At 38.6% G+C, this 23,325-nt stretch overlaps 1 protein-coding gene and 2 pseudogenes across 11 annotated transcripts in view; 1 reads left to right on the forward strand and 2 right to left on the reverse strand.

The window, feature by feature from the left end:
• The window catches only part of LOC135098780 (uncharacterized), a 101,575-nt gene that overhangs the window by 46,902 nt on the left and 31,348 nt on the right, over positions 1-23,325 (forward strand). For 7 of the 11 annotated variants that reach the window (XR_010267351.1, XR_010267350.1, XR_010267349.1 and 4 more), the window contains one exon: positions 17,324-17,498. Coding sequence is in view for 4 of the 11 variants with exons in the window: in XM_064001172.1 (XP_063857242.1) it covers positions 17,324-17,498 (175 nt within the window). In the remaining 7 variants the exon portion in view is untranslated. Of the gene's footprint in view, positions 1-17,323; positions 17,499-23,325 lie in introns of those variants that run through there. The other 4 variants (XR_010267363.1, XR_010267360.1, XR_010267361.1 and 1 more) reach the window with 1 other exon arrangement.
• Positions 1,935-2,735, reverse strand: LOC135098771 (cytochrome c oxidase subunit 3-like; annotated as a pseudogene).
• On the reverse strand, positions 4,439-6,016 carry LOC135098773 (cytochrome c oxidase subunit 1-like; annotated as a pseudogene).

Raw genomic sequence — 23,325 nt, forward strand, 5'->3', positions numbered from 1 at the left:
AATTCTATTTAGAGCTGCTTCAGAGGGATCTGTCGTTCAAAGTGTATTGTTGATTACTTCATGTTTGACAATATTTATAGCGGGACTAGGAGCAAATTCTGAGTATGATCTCAAAAAAATGATTGCTTTATCAACATTAAGTCAAGTAGGAGTTATATTAAGAATTTTATCTTTAGGTTATACAGATCTGGCTTTTTTTTTTCCTTTACTGAGTCTTGCTTTGTTTAAAGCTTTACTTTTTATATGTGCTGGTGTTGTAATTCATAGAGTGGCTGGTTATCAGGATATTCGACTTATGGGAAATTTGGTTAAATTTTTTGCCTTTGACAGTATCATGCATAACTGTAGCCAACTCAGCTCAATGCGGATTCCCTTTTATAGCAGGATTTTATTCAAAGGATACAATTTTAGAAGTTGCTTTTATAAGATGAGTAAATTTTGTTGCATTGTTCTTATATGTGATGGCAACAGGATTGACAGTAATGTACACTTTGCGTTTAATTCTTTATTCTCTTTCAGGAGAATATAATTTGAGATGTATCACTAATCTTTCGGATGAGGATTTTTTGATAACTAACTCAGTAAGAATTTTAGGATTAGGAGCTATCTTAGGAGGATCGCCATGAAGATGAAGATTGTTTCCAGAATATTAGATCATTTGTTTAAGGACAATAATGAAAATAATAGTATTAGCAGTAAGGATTTTAGGAGGTTTAGTAGGTTATATACTAAATCTAACGAGAGTAAATTACACATTAAAAAGAGAAAATAACTATAATTCAGTTGTAATAATAGGATCAATATGGCTTATACCTTTACTGAGTACTTTAAAATTAAGGGAAAATAGATTGAAGACAGGGTCAGGTTTAGGAAAAGTAGCCGATAAAGCTTGATTGGAGTTTTATGGAGACCAAGGTTTATATTATTTATTTTCATATATTTTTCTATATTTTTAATTTTTTACAGTTAAACAATTAAAGTGTTTATAAAAGTATCTGTAGTTGTAATTATTATTTTTACAGTTTTATTTATTTAAATTTATATGATTAAAAAGAATATCGCTTTGAAGCTGCAAAGGTAGATGAAAAGTCTTGTAAGTATATTCAAATAGTTAAAAAAAATGTTAGCTTGTGGCGTTTATGATATGATATTTGCCTTGAGTTTAAGGTAAAAAAATAAATAAATAAATAAAAAAAAATGGTATTTTTAGAAAAAAAAATATTTCAGCTTTATAATGAAAATGTGACGTGTTACTTACACTATAAAAATAGGAACATCAACGGAATTCAACTGCTTAAAAAAAGTTAGAAGCTTTTCTTTTTGTCATAATGTTCCATCTTGATTAGAAGAATTACTTCAATCTTGTCATTAACAGTAACGTACCTCTGTTTTGGTTTCAATCATAATTATTAGAGGCTTAAAGGCCAAAGTTTAGGTCGAAACTAAATGCGATAGTTTCGCTTTCTAATAGATAAAATTTAGTAAAACCAGTTTACTAAAACACTTTATGAATGCAACTCATATGTCATACAATTTGACTGCGGTCTTAAAGTATTAATCAGATCCTTCTAAAGGTCCCTGTGCTCACTCGTAGTAAAGACCTAAGAGAAGAATAAGAAGAGAGCTCTAGTAAACAATCAAGAAAATACTTCAGTAATGTTAAAAAAAAATTACAGGAATTAGAAAAAAAAAATCGAAGGGAAAAGGAAAATCGTGGTGACTCTTTAGGATTAAATCCACATTCATAAGGAGAGTTTTTCTCGGTTAATATTTTTTTTATTTATTTGTGATACTAAGGTTATAACAATATAACAAATAATTAAAATTAGTAAAAATAAAAAAAAAAAAAAATATTGTAAGAATTATTTTTTCTAGGCGTTCTAGACTTTCTGATTGGATATACTTTATATATTAAAAAAAAAATGGCCTCCTCATCAGTAAATAAAGACGTAAAGGAATAATCAAAGTACCTCAGCAAAGTGTCAGTATGATGCGGCTGCTTCGAATCCAACACGATGATTACATGAAAAGTGACTAAAATATTGACACAAAAAAAAAAAATAATAATAAGTAGAAATGAGGTTCCAATAATTCCATGAAGACCATGAAAGCCTGTTGCTACACACAAAAAAAAAAAAGTAGAGCCAAACGCGGAGTCAACAATAGTGAAAGGAGCCTCAAAAATACTTGAAAGCTTGAAGAAGAGTAAAATAAAATCCTAAAACAATTGTAAGGCCTAGTCTTTGAATGGCTTGCCTATGACTAGATTCTATAATAGCATGATGAGCTCAAGTTACGGTAGCTCCTCAAGACAAAAGAATAGTAGTGTTTAATAAGAGAATTTGAAATGGGCTGAAAGGTTGAATACCGTAAGGAGGTCAATTTATCCCAATTTCAATCGTTGGGGCTAATCTACTATGAAAAAAAAAAGCTCAGAAAAATGAAAAAAAAAAGAATAATATTTCTGAGACAATAAATAAAATTATTCCCCTTCGTAAGCCTTTTACTACTACAGAGGTATGTAGTCCTCGGAATGTACCTTCTCGAGTGATATCACGTCACTTTTGATATATGGTAAGGAGAATAGCAACAAGTCTTAATAACAAAAAAAAAATTATGTTATACTGGTGAAATAATTTAATTAAACCTTTATTTAATATTATTGCCCTAATAGAACCAGTTAAAGGCCGTGGTCTTATATCTTCTACATGGTAAAAAACGTGAGATGATGTCATTAGTTAATTTCTCTGGTGTAAAGAGTTCGTAAGACAGCAAAAACTTGGGACTGAATAATTGCAACAGCTCATTCTAAGGTTAATAGTAAAATGTGAGAAAAAAAATAATAATAGATAAAAGAAATGAGGATGTTATAGATGGTCAAGTATTAGCTAATAAGGTTAAAAGAAGATGGCCTGCAATTATATTAGCTGGTAATCGTACAGGTAAAGTCCCGGGTCGAGTAATGTTTCTGATAGTTTCAATTAAAACTATAAATGGTACAAGGACAGAAGGAGTTCCTTGAGGAACTAAATGAGCGAATATATGTTGAGTGTGGTTAACTCAACCTCTAAGTATTAAAGTTACTCATGAAGGCAATGAAAGTGCTAAGGTTATTGCTGTGTGTCTAGACCTTGTAAAATGTAAGGCAGTAAACCTTAAAAATATTATAAAGAACTAAAGAAAACAAAGCAACGAAAAATATAGCTGAACCTAAAGAATAAGAAGTTAAAAGGGCTTTAAATTCTTTGTGCAAAGTACAAATAATTTCACTTCAGCATAGAGATCATCGTGAAGGAGAAGCTCAATTAAGGTAAGGAATAAATAGGAGCCCTACAAAAGTGGAAATTCAGTTTAATGAAAAGTTTAAGATTCTTGAAGAAGGTTAAAAAAATTGAGAATAAATTAGCTATAATTTTCAAGAGGATTGTAGGATTAGATAACGCTCAGTGATCTTAGAATATTTTTTTTTCAAAAGGTATAGAAAAAAGTAATTTAAGGATATGAAAATAATTAATGATAACAGAAAAAGAGAAATAAAGATAAAGTCGAAGCAGAGGAGCTATTTTAGGCATTAAAAAATATCTTAGGAGATAACTTTAACATGACAAATTATTATTAAAATTTAAGTAATTTCTTGTCAGCAGAAGTAGGCGCAATACTATAATAGGTTTAAAAGACCTACACTTACTTTCAGTCATCGGGTGAGTCAGAACATGAAGAAATTCAATTTAGGAAAAATTGTGTTTACACTTTCAATCACAACAGGTATAAATCTATGATTAGCACCACAAAGTTCTGAACATTGACTATAAAATAATCCTGGACGAGATATTATAAATCTAGTTTGATTAAGTCAACCAGGAATAGCGTCTGCTTTTACACCTAAGGCTGGGACAGTTCAAGAGTGAATGACATCCGCTGCGGTGATTACAATACGAATTTGTGTATTTATTTGAAGAACAGTTCGATTATCTACATGTAAGAGACGAAATCCAGAGAAGTCTAGTTCGTTAGTAGTAGTTATATAAGAATGAAATTCTACATTAAGGAAGTCAGAGTATTCGTAACTTCAATATCATTGATGACCGACAGTTTTAAGAGAAATGGGAGGATTATTAACTTCATCAAGAAGGTACGAGTATAAAAGTCGCAGAGAAGGGAGAGCAATGAAAATCAAAATAAATCAATAGTTTGATGTTCTAGTATAAATCGATTAATAAGAGAGTTTCTGAGAAGTGATGCTAAGATATATCCCACAAAGGTAATGATTATAATAAGAACAACTATAATGTGATCATGGATAAAGATGAATTGTTCCATTGAAGGGGAAGCTCCGTCTTGAAGGCCTAGAAAAGTTCATGTTGACATTAATAAATGTATTTTCTTAAAGAAGATAAATCTTAGTAATAGCTTAAATCCTATACATCTTTCTGCCATTTTAGAAGTTAATAGTAAGTGGAATTTCTATATAAGAGTGATCAGCGGGTGGGTGTGAGTGGTTTCATTCAACTGAAGAGGCAGGAAAGGGGAGAATAGAACAGGACGATTAGAAATTAAAGCTTCTCAAATGATAATTATAAAAAAAAAAAATAATATAGCAACAAGATATACTATAGATCCTTTGGAAGAAACAAAATTTCATGTTGCGTAGGCAACATGAAATATTGTTTGTTCCATAGGTTTCTTCCATGAAATATCGGCGGGTAATCAGAGTAACGTGGAGGTATTCCGTTAAGTGCTATGAAATGTTGAGGGAAGAAAGTGATATTTACACCGATGAATATGACAGTAAAGTGGATTCTTATTAATTTAGGGTTAAGTGGTAAGCCTTTAAAAAGGTGGAATCAGTGTGTAATACCTGCACAAATAGCGAGTACAGCCCCTATAGATAAAACATAATGAAAATGAGCTACAACGTAATAAGTATCATGAACAATAATATCAATTGATGAATTTGCCACGACAACATTTGTTAAACCTCCAACAGTAAATAAAAAAATAAAACCTAAAGCTCATAATATCGAGGGACTATAGTTATTTTGTGTTCCAAGTAGGGTTCTAAGTCATCTGAAAATTTTAATACTTGTAGGAAAAGCAGTAATTGTTGTGGCTGATGTGAAGTAAGCTCGTGTATCAACGACTATACCTACTGTAAATGTATGGTGAGCTCAGAGGATAAATCTTAAAATTCCAGTAGCCATTATAGCACAGATCATACCTAATGCACCCAATGATTCTTTTTTCCCGAATTCTTGTCTCACAATATGGGAAATTACTCCAAAGGCTGGTAAAATGAGAATATAAACTTCAGGGTGACCAAAAAATCAAAATAAATATTGATATAAAACAGGATCACCACCTCCAGCGGGGTCAAAGAAAGATGTATTAAGATTTCGGTTAGTTAAAAGCATGGTGATTGCTCCTGCTGATACAGGTAAGGATGAAAGTAAGAGAATGGCAGTAATAAAAACAGTTCATACAAACAAAGGTATTTGATTTATTCTTATTCCAAAGGATCGTATATTAATTACATCTGTTATAAAACTAACTGCTCCAAGAATTGAGGACACACCAGCAAGGTGAAGAGAACAAATACCAAGATCAACTGATGCTCTTGCATGGGCAATAGCTGCTGCTAAAGGAGGCTAAACAGTTCAACCTGTACCAGCTCCTCTTTCCACTATACCTCTTATTAGAAGAAGAGTTAAAGAAGGAGGTAAAAGTCAGAATCTTATGCTATTTATACGAGGGAACGCTATATCAGGGGCTCCTTATATAAGAGGGACTAGTCAATTACCAATTAGTTATTGGTATAATTATGAAGAAGGTTATAACAAAGGCATGGGCGGTAACTACAACATTGTAAATTTGATCGTTGCCGATAAATGTGCCTGGCTGACCTGATTCGGCTGGAATAATTATAGTTAACGAGGTTCCTACTATACCAGACCATGCTCCAAAAATGAAATAGTGTACCAATGTCTTTATGATTTGTAGAAAAGAATCATCGTTGCATAATAAGATGGCTGAGAAGTGCAGGCGTTACATTGCAAATCTAAAAACAAGGTAAAAACTTTCTTATTAGCTTCTATAGTAAAATATAAATAATATTAGATTGCAAATCTAAAGATGTGTGGAAACACTGGAATTTACGATTTTAAGAGATTTTTTTTTTATTGGCTTTGAAGACCTTTAGTTTAATATAACTTAGAATCCTAGGCTAAAAATGGAATAGGAAAACATATTCCAAACATATTAATGAAAGTAACAAAGATTAAGATAGGAGAAAATGTTACCAATGGTTTAATTTTAAGGGAAGTGGTAAATGAAGGAAATGATAATGGCATTATTGGAACAAAGAGACGTAGATAGAAATAAAGAGTAATAAGACTTAAAAAAAGAAGAATTAAAAGAGAGAAAATTATTATTTTAGAAGAGAGTAGTTGAATTATAATTCATTTAGGTGTAAATCCTGAAAAGGAAGGAAGACCTAAAGATAAGAAATTTATTGGTAAAAAAAAAAGAAAAAGTTTTAGGGCAATCTTCCTTTTGTTTTGAATTATTATAACGGAAATTGATGAAGACTGAGTAATAAAGAGTAAAATAATCACAGAGCCTGAAATAAAGGAGTAGAAGATAAAGTAAATGAGTCATATTATATCACTGATTGATATAACAATAAGTATTAAGATATATGGTTAACTGAAGAGAAGGCGATAAGTTTACGTAGTTTTGTAACATTTAAGCCACCTAAGGCTCCAATTAAAGAAGAATTATGTGCTGCTAAAGTAATTAAGGTTACTAAGTTTGAAGAGTAGGTTAAATAGGGAATTAAAAACAAAGGAGTTATTTTTTTGGATTGTTAAGAGAATAAAAGCTTGAGGTCAAGACAATCCTTCAATAACTTGCGGAAGACAAAAATGTAACGCAGCTGAAGCCAAAAATGTAACGGACCTGCTCATAATTTTAAAAGTAAAGATTTACTAATTAAAGAATAAGAAAAGTCATTCGAGTATATATATATATATATATATATATATATATATATATATATATATATATATATATATATATATATATATATATATATATATATATATATATATATATATATATATATATATATATATATATATATATATATATATATATATATATATATATATATATATATATAGAGAGAGAGAGAGAGAGAGAGAGAGAGAGAGAGAGAGAGAGAGAGAGAGAGAGAGAGAGAGAGAGAGAGAGAGAGAGAGAGAGAGAGAGAGAATTAAGATAGTAGATACTAGAGCTTGAATTATAAAATATTTAATTGCAGCTTCAGTTAGATACGGGCATAATTTAGTTGCAATGAGAGGAATAAATGATAAAAGATTTAGTTCCAGCCCGAGTCAAGCCCCAAACCAAGAAGGAGAAGAAATAAATGAAAAAAGATACCTGTTAGTAAAGTACAGAAAAATAATAGGAAGGAAACTGGAAATGTCATTAAAAAGAGAAAGGTTGAAGCTTTCATTTACGGGGTATGAGCCCATTAGCTTAGTTAGCTTATCTTTGAGAATATCATTTGTTGGTGTATAGCGCACATAAAGTTTTCATCTTTAAAGAAGCGGTGTAAATTCGCTATAAATAATATAGGTATAAGAAATACATAATGAGCTCTATCAAAGCTACCCTTTTAAGTCAGGCACTATATTAACATAAAAACAGATTAAAAATGAAATAAAAAATGCTTAAGAAACAAAGTAGTACAAATAAGAAAACGAAAGAAAAAATAAATGAAAGAAAGTGATACATAGGAAAGACTAATTAATATAAGAGAACGAAAATATTAAAGTGACATTTCAAGTTTATATGAAGAGAATGTGTATTTCTCTCAGTATTTATGAATATATATATATATATATATATATATATATATATATATATATATATATATATATATATATATATATATATATATATATATATATATATATATATATATATATATATATTTATATTTATATTTATTTATTTATTTATTTATTTATTTTAATTAAATTCATTTATTAAAAAAATATATTAGTTAAGAAAACATAATTATATAATTAAAGATTCGTATATAATATTTATCTTCTTCTCACTCTAATAAAAAGTAATCTCTGCGGTCTCAGGTCCGTAAGCCTTCCGAGGGTTTAGGCCAGCGAGGGCATGGAAAACATCATTACGAAGAATTTTAATAGGTGGCATGAAGTAGTCAGAGGGTGGAGGAGAGGGAGGAACAAGCCTTGAATCGTCCAAGGTAGAGTTTTTAGCAAAGGTTTGAGCGAAGAGTTCAGCTTTAGAAATAGATGTGATAGCAGTGGTGCCATCTGGTTGAAATAAAGAAGGGAAAGAAGAAGAAGCAAAGTTATTGGAGATATTTTTGGCTAGATGTCAGATGTCACGAGGGGAGTTAGATCTTGAAAGGTTTTGACATATTCTGTTAATGAAGGAGTTTTTGGCTTGTTGGAGAACAGACTTGGCATGGTTCCGGGCAGAAGTATAAAGTGCATGAGATTCTGGTGATGGAAGGCCTAAATACTTTTGGTGGGCCACCTCTCTATCATGTATAACACGAGAACAGACTGTGTTAAACCAAGGTTTGGAAGGTTTAGGTCGAGAAAAAGAGTGAGGAATGTACGCCTCCATGCCAGACACTATCACCTCTGTTATGCGCTCAGCACACAAAGACGGGTCTCTGACACGGAAGCAGTAGTCATTCCAAGAAAACTCAGCAAAATAACCTCCTCAGGTCCTCCAACTAGCAGAGGCAAAACGCCAGAGGCACCTTCGCTTAGGGGGATCCTGAGGAGGGATTGGAGCGATAGGACAAGATACAGATATGAGATTGTGATTGGATGAGCCCAACGGAGAAGAGAGGGTGACAGCATAAGCAGAAGGATTAGAGGTCAGGAAAAGGTCAAGAATGTTGGACGTATCTCCAAGATGATCAGGGATACGAGTAGGGTGTTGCACCAATTGCTCTAGGTCATGGAGGATAGCAAAGTTGAAGGCTAGTTCACCAGGATAGTCAGTGAAGAGGGAGGAAAGCCAAAGCTGGTGGTGAACATTGAAGTCTCCAAGAATGGAGATCTCTGCAAAAGGGAAGAGGGTCAGAATGTGCTCCACTTTGGAAGTTAAGTAGTCAAAGAATTTCTTATAGTCAGAAAAGTTAGGTTAGAGGTATACAGGACAGATAAATTTAGTTTGAGAGTGACTCTGTAGTCGTAGCCGGATGGTGGAAAACTCGGAAGAATCAAGAGCGTGGGCACGAGAGCAGGTTAAGTCATTGCGCACATAAACGCAGCATCCAGCTTCGGATCGAAAATGAGGATAGAGAAAGTAGGAGGGAACAGAAAAGGGGCTACTGTCAGTTGCCTCAGACACCTGAGTTTGAGTGAGGAAAATGGGGTGTTCTACAGATTGAAAATCAGATCTTAGACCGCGAATGTTCCAGAAGTTAATGAAGAAAAATTTGAGGGGGGGTGTCAAGAAACTCAGGGTCGTCGTCAGAAAGGCAGTCTGACCTGGGGACATTTGTGGTCCCCTCCCCAGATGGGGACTCCGAGGCTGGTATTTGCCTGTTTGCTTGTCTGTTTCCATATTTGTCTATATGTTAGCTGTCTGAAACGGATTTTCGTTAAAACCTATTTAAGTGAAAGGAATATCATTGATCATCAAGGAATAATGGTTAGATTTTCAGGCGGATCTAGACCCGTGTGCGCCTCCAGAATGTTCCTCAGATTGTCGCGTGGCACAAGTCTGCGGAGAATGTTTGTCATATTCCGTGTTATTGAACGGCGATGACGGAGGTGTGCGCTCTCAGCCTCCTAGCTCATAGAATGTAATCAAAAGAATGCGCATATTATTAAACACTAAGTTCCCACAAGGGTTATTTTCAGAAACTACAGAGATGATCACTCGGGTTCTGACAATTATTTTTTTTTCCTCTTTTTTTTTTTATAATTTATTTTATTTATTTACTTATTTCCTGACCTGAACCACATCTGAAACAATATGCCGTGAGTTGCATTGGCCGTCCCGAGTAAAACATTGCAAATTGAGGAGTCGTGGCGCGTCAGCTCAAGACCCAGCTGGTGGAGTGTGTTGTTGCGGGTGTTCCTCGCTGGCTCAATGGGCTCAGGGGCGCCGTGTGGCATGTGAACCTCGCCTCTATTGTGTCTCGGTTACAAACATCAGGAGTGGATAAAACCGATTCCACAAATGAAACTATTGAACACACACACCACCACCTCATCTCCGCCACACTTCCCAGTCATCACTCGTAACACTTCCTTCTTAGCCGCAGCGCCTCTACCATTCAAACACCTGCTCCTCACTCACAACTCCCTAACATACATCAGTGCATCTCATTACCAACCACTACCTTCTCTTTCACAGATACTCCAAGCCACTCGCAGCTCACGTCTCTGTCCCCACGTCTCCACACACACACACACACACTCATGCCCGTCCCTCACCACCCTCACCACCCACTGCCTGCCACTCACCTGCCACCCTCCGCTCCTCACGATTTACAACACGTCCATCACCCCCTACCGTCTGTTCCTCTCCTTCATCAAACCCACCTCGCCTCTCAGCCTGTCACTCCGCACTGTGCTCACACTTCCTTATCAATCTGTACCATCGCATTAATACTTTTTTCATACATGACTGGCCTAGATATCAGATTGGATTGGATGAGAAGTAACGGGTTCAACTCTGATTAAGCTAGATTTGAAAATGAGATAGGAGAATATTGGTTCTTAAATTGAATGGCAAGGCTGGAATACATTTTTTTACAAGATTATTAGTTAGAACAATTTTTTAAAAAAGTAAATAAGAGAAAATTAGACAGATTTATGAATGGGAATGATGGGTATTCAAGTATTCAAGTTAATATTACTTAATTTCGAGTAGGAATATATGTTTAAGTCCTAACGAGATTGTTTAGCTACATTACTTTTCCTAAAAGTACTGCATCTTATATCATGTGAGTGTTACTCTGTATTACAGCTAATATATTAACATTGTCGTTGTTTCACTCTTCTGACAGTGCAAATACGTATTGTTAAGTTACCCTTAATTTTGTTTGTTACTTTCTCTCAAGATAGAAAACGAAGTGAGCATGCAAACGTAAACTTATCTGAAATGTATTTATCTTGTATGCTATCCAGTAAACGTACTTTGATGTAACTGAAAGTATTTTTACAACAGCTATCACCATGGCTACACGTCATAGTGTCCAAGAAAAGTGGTTGTCAAACGATTTGTTCAAAGCATGGCTGGCGAGAGTTAGAGACAAGAAACGGGCGTACTGTCGAGCGTGTCACAAATATTTGACAGCAGAAATTACTTGCCTCAAGCGTCACTGTAAATCAAGGCAGCATACTAACTTAGAAGAAAGGCGGCAGACCATACCAAGAAATAACGGTCAGTCTCCCCAACCAGGCACATCTCAAAATGACCAACAGAACTTCCACATTGAAGATCACGACTATCATGCACCTCCCCTTGTGACAGGTGGTGTGACAGGTGGTGTTGCTTACGCAACAATACTTTTGTCTGTATTCCTAGCGGAACATAATCTACCGTTCATCATTTGTGATCACCTCATAGACTTAAACAAACGAATGTTCCCAGACTCAAAAATTGCTGCTGAAATGTCCATGAAAAGAATGAAGTGCACAAATATTGTAAGCAAGTTAGATAAATTCTCCTATGAATGTTTGGCTGAGAAACTTAGGAAGTGTAAATTCAGTATTATTGTTGATGAAAGCACAGACTGTAGTGAAACAAAATCTTTGGCAATTATGAAAATATTTTGATGAAGAAGAAAGTGGTATCAAAATTGCTATGTTGGACGTGTAGATGTATATAATGGTGCCAACGGTTCAACTGGTCAGGGTTTGTTTAACATAACAAAACAGTGTCTGCTACTTGATAATATCCCATTAGACAATCTGGCTGGTTTCGCATCAGACGGTGCATCAAATGTGATGGGTAACTACAACAGCGTCACCAGCAGACTGAGAGAAGAACGTTCTGGCATTACTGTCTTTAGATGTGTCTTCCACAGCATCCATTTGTGTGCTAGTGAAGCAGCTAAAACCTTGCCTCGTGCATGCGAGGAATTGCCACGAAACATATATAATTATTTTGCACATAGCGGAAAGAGGAAATCTGAGTTTCGGGAATTCCAGGGTTTCTGCAATTTAAAACCGCATAAAATACTACATGGTAGTGCAACAAGGTGGTTATCATTACATGAGGCTGTGGCAAGGGTTTTGGAGCAGTGGAGTGCCCCAAGGTTGTATTTTCAGAGTAAGGTTTATGACTGTAGGTTGCTGGCTGTTGAAAACATTAGGAAGGCACTAGAGGATCAAGCAATAGTCTGCTATCTACATTTCTTGAATTACATTTTGCCACATGTAAATAATTTTAACTTAGTGTTCCAGAATAAAGGCCCAACACTTCATTTGATTTATGACAAAATATCTAGCCTGTATCGGTTTTTGGTACATTCCATTTGTCAGGAGCATTTACTTTGTAAAGTTCCCTTATATGATATCAACCCAGCAAACGGCAGCCTACACAAACCTGTTCATCAAATTTACCTTGGGGCAAAATTACACTCGTTGTTTCAGGCACCAGAATATGTGAATAATGTAGATATGATGACTGACATCAGGTTAAGATGTAGGACTTTTCTTATTGTACTATGTCAAGAAATCAAGAAAAGACTTGACTTAAATAATAAGTTATGGATGTTGACACGATATTTGCATCCTGGGAAAGTAATGGATCCCACCGCCAGAGCAAACATGTCATCCCTCAGCGACTTAATGGATGAACTGCCAAGGATCACCAATATGTATGATAAACAGGCTGTTCATAACGAGTGGAGAACTGTTCACTTTTATAAATTCCCAGACCATCTTAAATATCCAAAGTATGATATTTGCCTACTCTATGTTCATCTTATGACACTTACAGACGCCATGGGAAATTTCCAGTACCGGACTTTTGCTACATTTGCGCTTAATGTCCTGTCGCTTCCAACTTCCAATGCTGATGTTGAACGGCTATTCTCTAAACTGAATATCATAAAGCGAAAACAGAGAAATTGCCCCCACATGAATACTGTTAATCATTAATGGCTTTAAGTGAGATTTCACTTCAGCAAGGTGACTGTACAACATTTGGACCTAGTTTAGAAATGTTATTGTGTGTCTGCAACTAAATCTGATCATGCAGTATTGTTCATGTTGGTGGGTGATCACTTTATTTACTGTACATATTGCTTTCTACACACTAATCATTTTTTTTTTTTCTGCTAAACTAATGTATTTCGTTTTGATAATATATATATATATATATATATATATATATATATATATATATATATATATATATATATATATATATATATATATATATATATATATATATATATATATATATATATATATATATATATATATATATATATTTTCCATAAGGCAAAATTTCCTTAAAACTTTGTTTTACATATGCCTTTTTTCTTAAACCTGCGTATAATTGCTACTTTATTCTAGATTTAGACCAGAAGTATTGGAAACACATTGTCGTTGACTTACAAGCTCTCAGCATCACATGGATAGATGGACAGAGACGTTGTATCACACCATTAGTTAAAAGTGCACTCTCTCTCTCTCTCTCTCTCTCTCTCTCTCTCTCTCTCTCTCTCTCTCTCTCTCTCTCTCTCTCTCTCTCTCTCTCTCTCTCTTTCTGTACCATATGTAGAAAATGCGCTATGTCTAGAAGCGATAGTGATGTCATCAGAGATAAGACGTGGGAACGGAAGTTGTAGACAAACGACATATATCGTACCGCTGTTTTTTTTGTTTTTTTTTTCGTGCTGGTAACAGATGATCCTGCACTGTAACATTCCATGAATACACAAAGGGGATATGAAATGAATTACTTAGGGCAAAAACAAGAAAAACATGAGTGTAGTTACACTGTGGGAAATATAGTGAAAAGCCTTTGCCAGCACGTTTGTAATGTGCCTGGTGACAAAGGTATAATAAGCTTTATATCAGCGCTGATGCCATGGCCTCATCACGGGAATCAATTAACACTTGTTGTATCAGGGCTCATGTTATGGCCTCATCGCGGGAGTTGATTAACACTTCTAGCAGTTCTTCTTACTTTATCTAGCGAGGACGTTTGTGCACAAGCTGGGAACGTATCCTGAACAAAAAAAAAAAAAAAGGTCTTCTGCTGAACTGACTGTCATATGATATGATTTAAAAAAAGATCTACTGTTTTTGTAAAAGACCAAGGAAAAAAAAAGTGAGTGACGACGACAATTATTATCCTCGTCATCTTTTTTGGGCATTACGTTTATTAGACAGTGATGAAGAAATTGTATACAGTGAGAATGCAAATGTGGATAATGAAGGCGAGGATCTATTTGCTAGTGACGATGAAAATAAAGGAAATAATGAAGGAAATTATTCACAAGTATTGGCAGAAGCAAGTAATACTCAGTATCCTTACCTTTGTTATGCATTAGGTTGAGGTGACTTTCCTGAAGAAAATGAAACAAGTGAAAGTGATGATATGGAAAGCGACGTTGTACTCACCAGTGACGGTGAAAGCGAAGTAAGTCATGAAGAAAGTGATTCTGAAGAAAATGAAGAAAATGATAATGCTAACACTTACGTGCAAACCCATGATGTGTCCATACATGATGGCGATGAAAACGAACAAAATGATGGTGACAATTAATCACACAGTGACGGACTACATCATTATCTTCGTCATCTTTTTTTTGCATCAGGTTTAGAAGGCAGTGATGAAGAAAATTAAGGTAATGAAACTGTCTGTAGAAAATATTATCGAAAACTGGCCGGAAACACGTTTAAAGACTAACTACTAACCGTTCATTCCACACAAGTGAGCATTCTGCTGCAAGGCGAGGGAGAGGCATGCAGTTAGCTAATTCCTAAGAGCAGAGTGAAAAGACTCATAAAAGACCGCAACAGAAGCTGCATCGTGGCGGACACGAAGGTTGAAGACAGTCAGTTAGATGACAGCTAGCTGTTCATTACATCATACATCATTCCAACTGCAACTGCCAAGGTAAATATACCACAGTGTATATTTTGAATTTTCTGAAATGCAAGGAAGGCTGAAACAATTAATTTTATGTAATTATACAAAATGTTTCTGTATACATAGTCAATTTACAGAAGTGTCTGGTTACGTGCCGTACTTGATCCCGTTCTCTTTAGTTTTCACATCAATAGAAAACGGCGGAAATTTAACGTCACTGCCAGCTACGGAAAAAACGGCACCACTGCGAAGAAGGATGTGACGCACTGGACCATGTTTATGTATTAATTTAAATTACAAAATTTTTCAACATTTAGTATTTCCTTATAGAAGAGTAACTTTTCGTGTCATAGAAAAAGTATAAGGGCTTTCAAAAATATTCATACAGTTTTTAAGAAATAGGAGGAAAGACGAGTGTGTCTCGCAGAAATAGCCATTTACCATTGTACTGTAACAGTGCGACACCAGACATGGCCTCAAAACGAGCCAGGAAAGCTCCAGTCTGGACCTACATGGACTAAATAATGCCTGACGCTACTGTGTGCTTAGTGTGCAAGGACACACTTAAGTATAATGGAAATATTTAAAGTATGATTAAGCATTTCCCCACGAAACATCCATTAGAATACGCGGAGATGCGGGAAGAGTCTGTGCCAGATATGGCTGGGAGTCAGAGACCAGCAGGAGCATCACCAGTCACGGTGCAGCTTACTTTATATCAAACGATTGACAGGACTCTGTTCTACAAAAATTACTCTGCTAAGAAGAAGGAACTTGATCACCTTTTAATGAAAACAATTGTTCAAGATCTTCAGCCACTATCTATAACTGAAGATAAAAGGATTTAAAAGTTTCGTTCATGGCCTAAATCCTTGGCATGAGATGCCTAGTCAGTCGCAGAGTGTTGACGAGAACACATTTACCATTTCTTTATGAACAAGAAGTACAGAAAGTCCGTAAAGAACTTGAAAAAGCTAAAGACATTGATTGCATTGACCACAGACATCTGGACATGCAGGCAAACAAAAGGCTTTGTCACTGTCACACCACACTTCATTTCTCATGATTTTAATTTAGATCTGTTGTATTGGAGACAGTAATAACGACAAAAAATCATGCAGCACAGAATATAGCAGAGGAACTGACACATGTATGCAGTAAATGGGAAATTCTAGACAAGGTATATTGTGTTGTTACTGACAATGCTGCCAGTATGAGTTCAGCAATAAAGAACATCATGAATTTGCGTCATCTTCCATGCTTTGTTCATACACTAAATTTAGTTGTACAGGATTCAGTGAAAAATGTAAGAGAAATGCAAATAACAAAAGATAAAGTAAAACAAATTGTTGTCTTTTTCCACCATAGTGTCAGAGCCTCTGTCAAACTGAGCCAGCTTCACCTACAGCACGGTGTTCCTGTCAAGAAACTAATTCAAGACGTAGAGACTAGGTGGAACTCTACTTTCTATGTGCTGGAACGCTTCATTCAGCAAAGTGATCTCGTCACCACTACACTTTGCTTGCTGGGGAAAAATGACTTGTGCCTTCGCAGTGATGAGCTTAACCACATAAAAAAAAATGCAATTGCTGTATTAGACTATTTTGATGATACAACAAGGCGAGGAGTTTCTGGCGCTGGTGTGCTTGATAAAGCAAATGTTTGGGATTCGAGATTCTGCTTTTGAACGCGAATGTGTAATGAACCGATCGAAAATTATTGCATGTGTTTTACCTACATCTCGCTCGTGTGTGCCTTCATTGCGTAGCTTTTCAACAGGTCTGCTCCTTCAGTGTCCCTCTTGTCATCTAAAAATTACTAAACCCACAACATTACTTATACTAAGATCACCACCTTGCTTCCGTTTTCTTCGTCCCTTCATTTTCATTCTTGTCCTTGTCACCGTCGTCGTCCTTGACCTCCTCCTCCTCCTCCTCCTCCTCCTCCTCCTCCTCCTCCTCCTCCTCCTCCTCCTCCTCCTCCTCCTCCTTGCTCTTGTTTTTGTTGTTGTTGTTGTTGCTTTTGTTGTTGTTCTCCTCCTCCTCCTCCTCCTGCTCCTCCTCCTTTTCCTTCTTCACCACCACCACCACCACCACCGCCCACATCCCCTTTACAGTACCACCAGTCCCCTGAACAATCGCCACCCTTCACGTAAGCCCATAACCCAACGCTAACACCTGCCTTCCCTTGGTTCCTGCAGCAGAGGGAGGTGTTCCACGCGCCCTTCTGCACCACCTGGTTCTGTACGGCCTGGACGGGGCTCTTCTGCCCGCTCTGCCTCGCCTGCCACTCCTGCTTCCAGAGGGACAAGGACTCACTCAAGGTCTCCCTCAAAACCATCGCACAGAACTTCAGGGACCGCGGCGTCACTTTCAGTAAGTTGAGAGAGAGAGAGAGAGAGAGAGAGAGAGAGAGAGAGAGAGAGAGAGAGAGAGAGAGAGAGAGAGAGAGAGAGATCATTTCTGACTGCGCGTTGTAATCCCACACTCACGGCGGCACAACAGCAAGGAGAGGCGTCCCGAGCCCCGCCTAAGGACAATGTCTCTCTGGGGGATTTCTAGGGATGAGCCGCTCGAGCTGGCTGCCGCCTTGTTGTCCTGGGCACTGCTGAGACCGAGGCCAGGGAGGGAGGGAGAGAGGGAGGAAGAAAAGGGACTTAGCTTGGAGGAAGAGCTTGTCTCTGTTTTATTCTCTTCGCACGGATGATTGTTTCAATAGGGGAACCGAATTAGTTTATTTATTTGTTGCGAGAGATCCAAGCGCGATACATACAGTTACATGTGTATGTGTGTGTTTGTGTGTGTGTGTGTGTGTGTGTGTGTGTGTGTGTGTGTGTATTTGCGTGCGAGGCAGCATCACAACACACACAGAGGGCGAGTAGTGGCGCTACATCCCTGAGAGAGTGTCACGGGGACTAAGGCGGTTATGAGATGAAAGGTGGGCGAGAACTTCACACTCCAGAATAGATTCCAGCGCCTGATGTGAGAGAATCGGGAAGGCGTGACTTCACCTTCAGACATGGCAGCGATCGTGTCTCAGCCATGCAAGTGAAGCACGAGTCGAGGATAAAGTTGCCTTGATTTTTTTTTTTTTTTCATGTAGGAAGGAAACTGGCCAGGGACAACAAAAATCTAATAAAAAAAATGCCCACTGAGATGCCAGTCCCATAAAAGGGTCAAAGCGTGGTCAAAAATTGGTGGATAAGTGTCTTGAAACCTCCCTCTTGAAGGAATTCAAGTCATAGGAAGGTGGAAATACAGAAGCAGGCAGGGAGTTCCAGAGTTTACCAGAGAAAGGGATGAATGATTGAGAATACTGGTTAATTCTTGCGTTAGAGAGGTGGACAGAATAGGGGTGAGAGAAAGAAGAAAGTCTTGTGCAGCGAGGCCGCGGAAGGAGGGGAGGCATGCAGTTAGCAAGATCAGAAGAGCAGTTAGCATGAAAATAGCGGTAGAAGACAGCTAGATATGCAACATTGCGGTGGTGAGAGAGAGGCTGAAGACAGTCAGTTAGAGGAGAGGAGTTGATGAGACGAAAAGCTTTTGATTCCACCCTGTCTAGAAGAGCAGTATGAGTGGAATCCCCCCAGACATGTGAAGCATACTCCATACATGGACGGATAAGGCCCTTGTACAGAGTTAGCAGCTGGGGAGGGGGTGAGAAAAACTGGCGGAGACGTCTCAGAACATCTAACTTCATAGAAGCTGTTTTAGCTAGAGATGAGATGTGAAGTTTCCAGTTCAGATTATAAGTAAAGGACAGACCGAGGATGTTCAGTGTAGAAGAGGGGGACAGTTGAGTGTCACTGAAGAAGAGGTGATAGTCGTCTGGAAGGTTGTGTCGAGTTGATAGATGGAGGAATTGAGTTTTTGAGGCATTGAACAATACCAAGTTTGCTCTGCCCCAATCAGAAATTTTAGAAAGATCAGAAGTCAGGCGTTCTGTGGCTTCCCTGCGTGATATGTTTACCTCCTGAAGGGTTGGACGTCTATGAAAAGACGTGGAAAAGTGCAGGGTGGTGTCATCAGCGTAGGAATGGATAGGACAAGAAGTTTGGTTTAGAAGATCATTAATGAATAATAAGAAGAGAGTGGGTGACAGGACAGAACCCTGAGGAACACCACTGTTAATAGATTTAAGAGAAGAACAGTGACCGTCTACCACAGCAGCAATAGAACGGTCAGAAAGGAAAGTTGAGATGAAGTTACAGAGAGAAGGATAGAAACCGTAAGAGGGTAGTTTTGAAATCAAAGTTTTGTGCCAGACTCTATCAAAGGCTTTTGATATGTCCAAGGCAACAGCAAAAGTTTCACCAAAATCTCTAAAAGAGGATGACCAAGACTCAGTAAGGAGAGCCAGAAGATCACCAGTAGAGCGGCCTTGACGGAACCCATACTGGCGATCAGATGGAAGTTTGTGAAGTGATAGATGTTTAAGAATCTTCCTGTTGAGGATAGATTCAAAAACTTTAGATAAGCAGGAAATTAAAGCAATAGGACGGTAGTTTGAGGGATTAGAGCGGTCACCCTTTTTAGGAACAGGTTGAATGTAGGCAAACTTCCAGCAAGAAGGAAAGGTAGATGTTGACAGACAGAGCTGAAAGAGTTTGACTAGGCAAGGTGCAAGCACGGAGGCACAGTTTCGGAGAACAATAGGAGGTCCATAAGCCTTCCGAGGGTTTAAGCCAGCGAGGGCATGGAAAACATCATTGCGAAGAATTTTAATAGGTGGCATGAAGTAGTCAGAGGGTGGAGGAGAGGGAGGAACAAGCCCAGAATCGTCCAAGGTAGAGTTTTTAGCAAAGATTTGAGCAAAGAGTTCAGCTTTAGAAATAGATGTGATAGCAGTGGTGCCATCTGGTTGAAGTAGAGGAGGGAAAGAAGAAGAAGCAAAGTTATTGGAGATATTTTTGGCTAGATGCCAGAAATCACGAGGGGAGTTAGATCTTGAAAGGTTTTGACATTTTCTGTTAATGAAGGAGTTTTTGGCTAGTTGGAGAACAGACTTGGCATGGTTCTGGGCAGAAATATAAAGTGCATGAGATTCTGGTGATGGAAGGCTTAAGTACCTTTTGTGGGCCACCTCTCTATCATGTATAGCACGAGAACAAGCTGTGTTAAACCAAGGTTTAGAAGGTTTAGGACGAGAAAAAGAGTGAGGAATGTACGCCTCCATGCCAGACACTATCACCTCTGTTATGCGCTCAGCACACAAAGACGGGTCTCTGACACGGAAGCAGTAGTCATTCCAAGGAAAATCAGCAAAATACCTCCTCAGGTCCCCCCAACTAGCAGAGGCAAAACGCCAGAGGCACCTTCGCTTAGGGGGATCCTGAGGAGGGATTGGAGTGATAGGACAAGATAAAGATATGAGATTGTGATCGGAGGAGCCCAACGGAGAAGAAAGGGTGACAGCATAAGCAGAAGGATTAGAGGTCAGGAAAAGGTCAAGAATGTTGGGCGTATCTCCAAGACGGTCAGGAATACGAGTAGGGTGTTGCACCAATTGCTCTAGGTCATGGAGGATAGCAAAGTTGTAGGCTAGTTCACCAGGATGGTCAGTGAAGGGAGAGGAAAGCCAAAGCTGGTGGTGAACATTGAAGTCTCCAAGAATGGAGATTTCTTCAAAAGGGAAGAGGGTCAGAATGTGCTCCATTTTGGAAGTTAAGTAGTCAAAGAATTTCTTATAGTCAGAGGAGTTAGGTGAGAGGTATACAGCACAGATAAATTTAGTATGAGAGTGACTCTGTAGTCGTAGCCAGATGGTGGAAAACTCGGAAGATTCAAGAGCGTGGGCACGAGAGCAGGTTAAGTCATTGCGCACACAAACGCAGCATCCAGCTTTGGATCGAAAATGAGGATAGAGAAAGTAGAAGGGAACAGAAAAGGGGCTACTGTCAGTTGCCTCAGACACCTGAGTTTCAGTGAGGAAATGAAGATGAGGTTTAGAAGAGGAGAGGTGGTGTTCTACAGATTGAAAATTAGATCTTAGACCGCGAATGTTGCAGAAGTTAATGAAGAAAAAGTTGAGGGGGGTGTCAAGACACTTAGGGTCGTCGACAGAAAGGCAGTCCGACCTGGGGACATTTATGGTCCCCTCCCCAGATGGGGACTCCGAGGCTGGTGTAGGAGTCGCCATGATGATTTTAAAATTTTTGAGTGAAGGGTTTGTGTGTTATTAGGTGCTAGTAGTTTTGTGTGGAGGAAGAGAGTTGTCTTTAGAGGGCAGGCTGTGACTGCCCCCTTGTGTTGTGAAACACAAAGGGAAACGTACAGTGAGGTCACAACTGGGTTTAATGATAAGCTCACAGCACCCCCTGAACAGTGCTTCATGTCTAAAGCGGAGTGCTTTAGACCTCACTGGGAGTAATTATCGTTTCGGCAGGTGTCTACTGCCTCCTTCTGTTGCCTCGATGCAGTTACAACGAAGGGTTTGGCTCGATGCAGCCACAACGAGATTGTTGCCTCGATGCAACCACAACGAGCTTGCTCCTTCGATATAACTACAACGAGATTATTTTTCGATGCAGCCACAACGAAGAATTTGGCTCGATGCAACCGCAACGAGATTGTTGCCTCGATGCAGCCACAACGAGCTTGCTCCTTCGATGTAGCTACAACGAGATTGTTGCCTCCATGCAGCCACAACGAAGGGTTTGGCTCGATGCAGCCACAACGAAGGGTTTGGCTCGATGCAGCCACAACGAGATTGTTGCCTCGATGCAGCCACAACGAGCTTGCTCCTTCGATGTAGCTACAATGAGATTGTTGCCACGATGCAGTTATAACGAAGGGTTTGGCTCGATGCAGCCACAACGAGATTGTTGCCTCGATGCAGCCACAACGAGCTTGCGCCTTCGATGTAGCTATAACGACATTGTTGCCTCGATGCAGCCATAACGAAGGGTTTGACTCGATGCAGCCACAACGAGATTGTTGCCTCGATGCAGCCAGAACTAGCTTGCTCCTTTGATGTAGCTACAACGAGATTGTTGCCTCGATGTAGCCACAACGAAGGGGTTGGCTCGATGCAGACACAACGAGATTGTTGGCTCGATGCAGCCACAACGAGCTTGCTCCTTCGATGTAGTTACAACGAGATTGTTGCCTCGATGCAGTTACAACAAAGGGATTGGCTCGATGCAGCCACAACGAGCTTGCTCCTTCGATGTAGCTACAACGAGATTGTTGCCTCGATGCAGTTACAACAAAGGGATTGGCTCGATGAAGCCACAACGAGATTGTTGCCTCGATGCAGCCACAACGAGCTTGCTCCTTCGATGTAGTTACAACGAGATTGTTACCTCGATGCAGACAAAACGAAGGGTTTGGCTCGATGCAGACACAACGAGATTGTTGCCTCGATGCAACCACAACGAGCTTGCTCCTTCGATGTATTTACAACGAGATTGTTGCCTCGATGCAGCCACAACGAGCTTGCTCCTTCGATGTATTTACAACGAGATTGTTGCCTCGATGCAGTTACAACGAAGGGTTTGGCTCGATGCAGCTACAACGACATTGTTGCCTCGATGCAACCACAACGAGCTTGCGCCTTCGATGTAGCTACAACGAGGTTGTTGCCTCGATGCAGCCACAACGAAGGGTTTGGCTCGATGCAGCCACAACGAGATTGGTGCCGCGATGCATCCACAACGAGCTTCTTCGATGTAGCTATAACGAGATTGTTTTTCGATGCAGCCACAACGAAGGATTTGGCTCGATGCAGACACAACGAGATTGTTGCCTCGATGCAGTTACAACGAAGGGTTTGGCTCGATGCAGACACAACGAGATTGTTGCCTCGATGCAGCCACAACGAGCTTGCTCCTTCGATGTAGCTACAACGAGATTGTTGCCTCGATGCAGCCACAACGAGCTTGCTCCTTCGATGTAGCTACAACGAGATTGTTGCCTCGATGCAGCCACAACGAAGGGTTTGGCTCGATACAGACACAACGAGATTGTTGCCTCGATGCAGCCACAACGAGCTTGCTCCTTCGATGTAGCTACAACGAGATTGTTGCCTCGATGCAGTTACAACGAAGGGTTTGGCTCGATGCAGCCACAACGAGATTGTTGCCTCGATGCAGCCACAACGAGCTTGCTCCTTCGATGTAGCTACAACGAGATTGTTGCCTCGATGCAGTTACAACGAAGGGTTTGGCTCGATGCAGCCACAATGAGATTGTTGCCTCGATGC

Source organism: Scylla paramamosain, unplaced genomic scaffold, assembly GCF_035594125.1.
Source record: "Scylla paramamosain isolate STU-SP2022 unplaced genomic scaffold, ASM3559412v1 Contig80, whole genome shotgun sequence".
NCBI classification, from domain to species: Eukaryota; Metazoa; Arthropoda; class Malacostraca; order Decapoda; family Portunidae; genus Scylla; species Scylla paramamosain.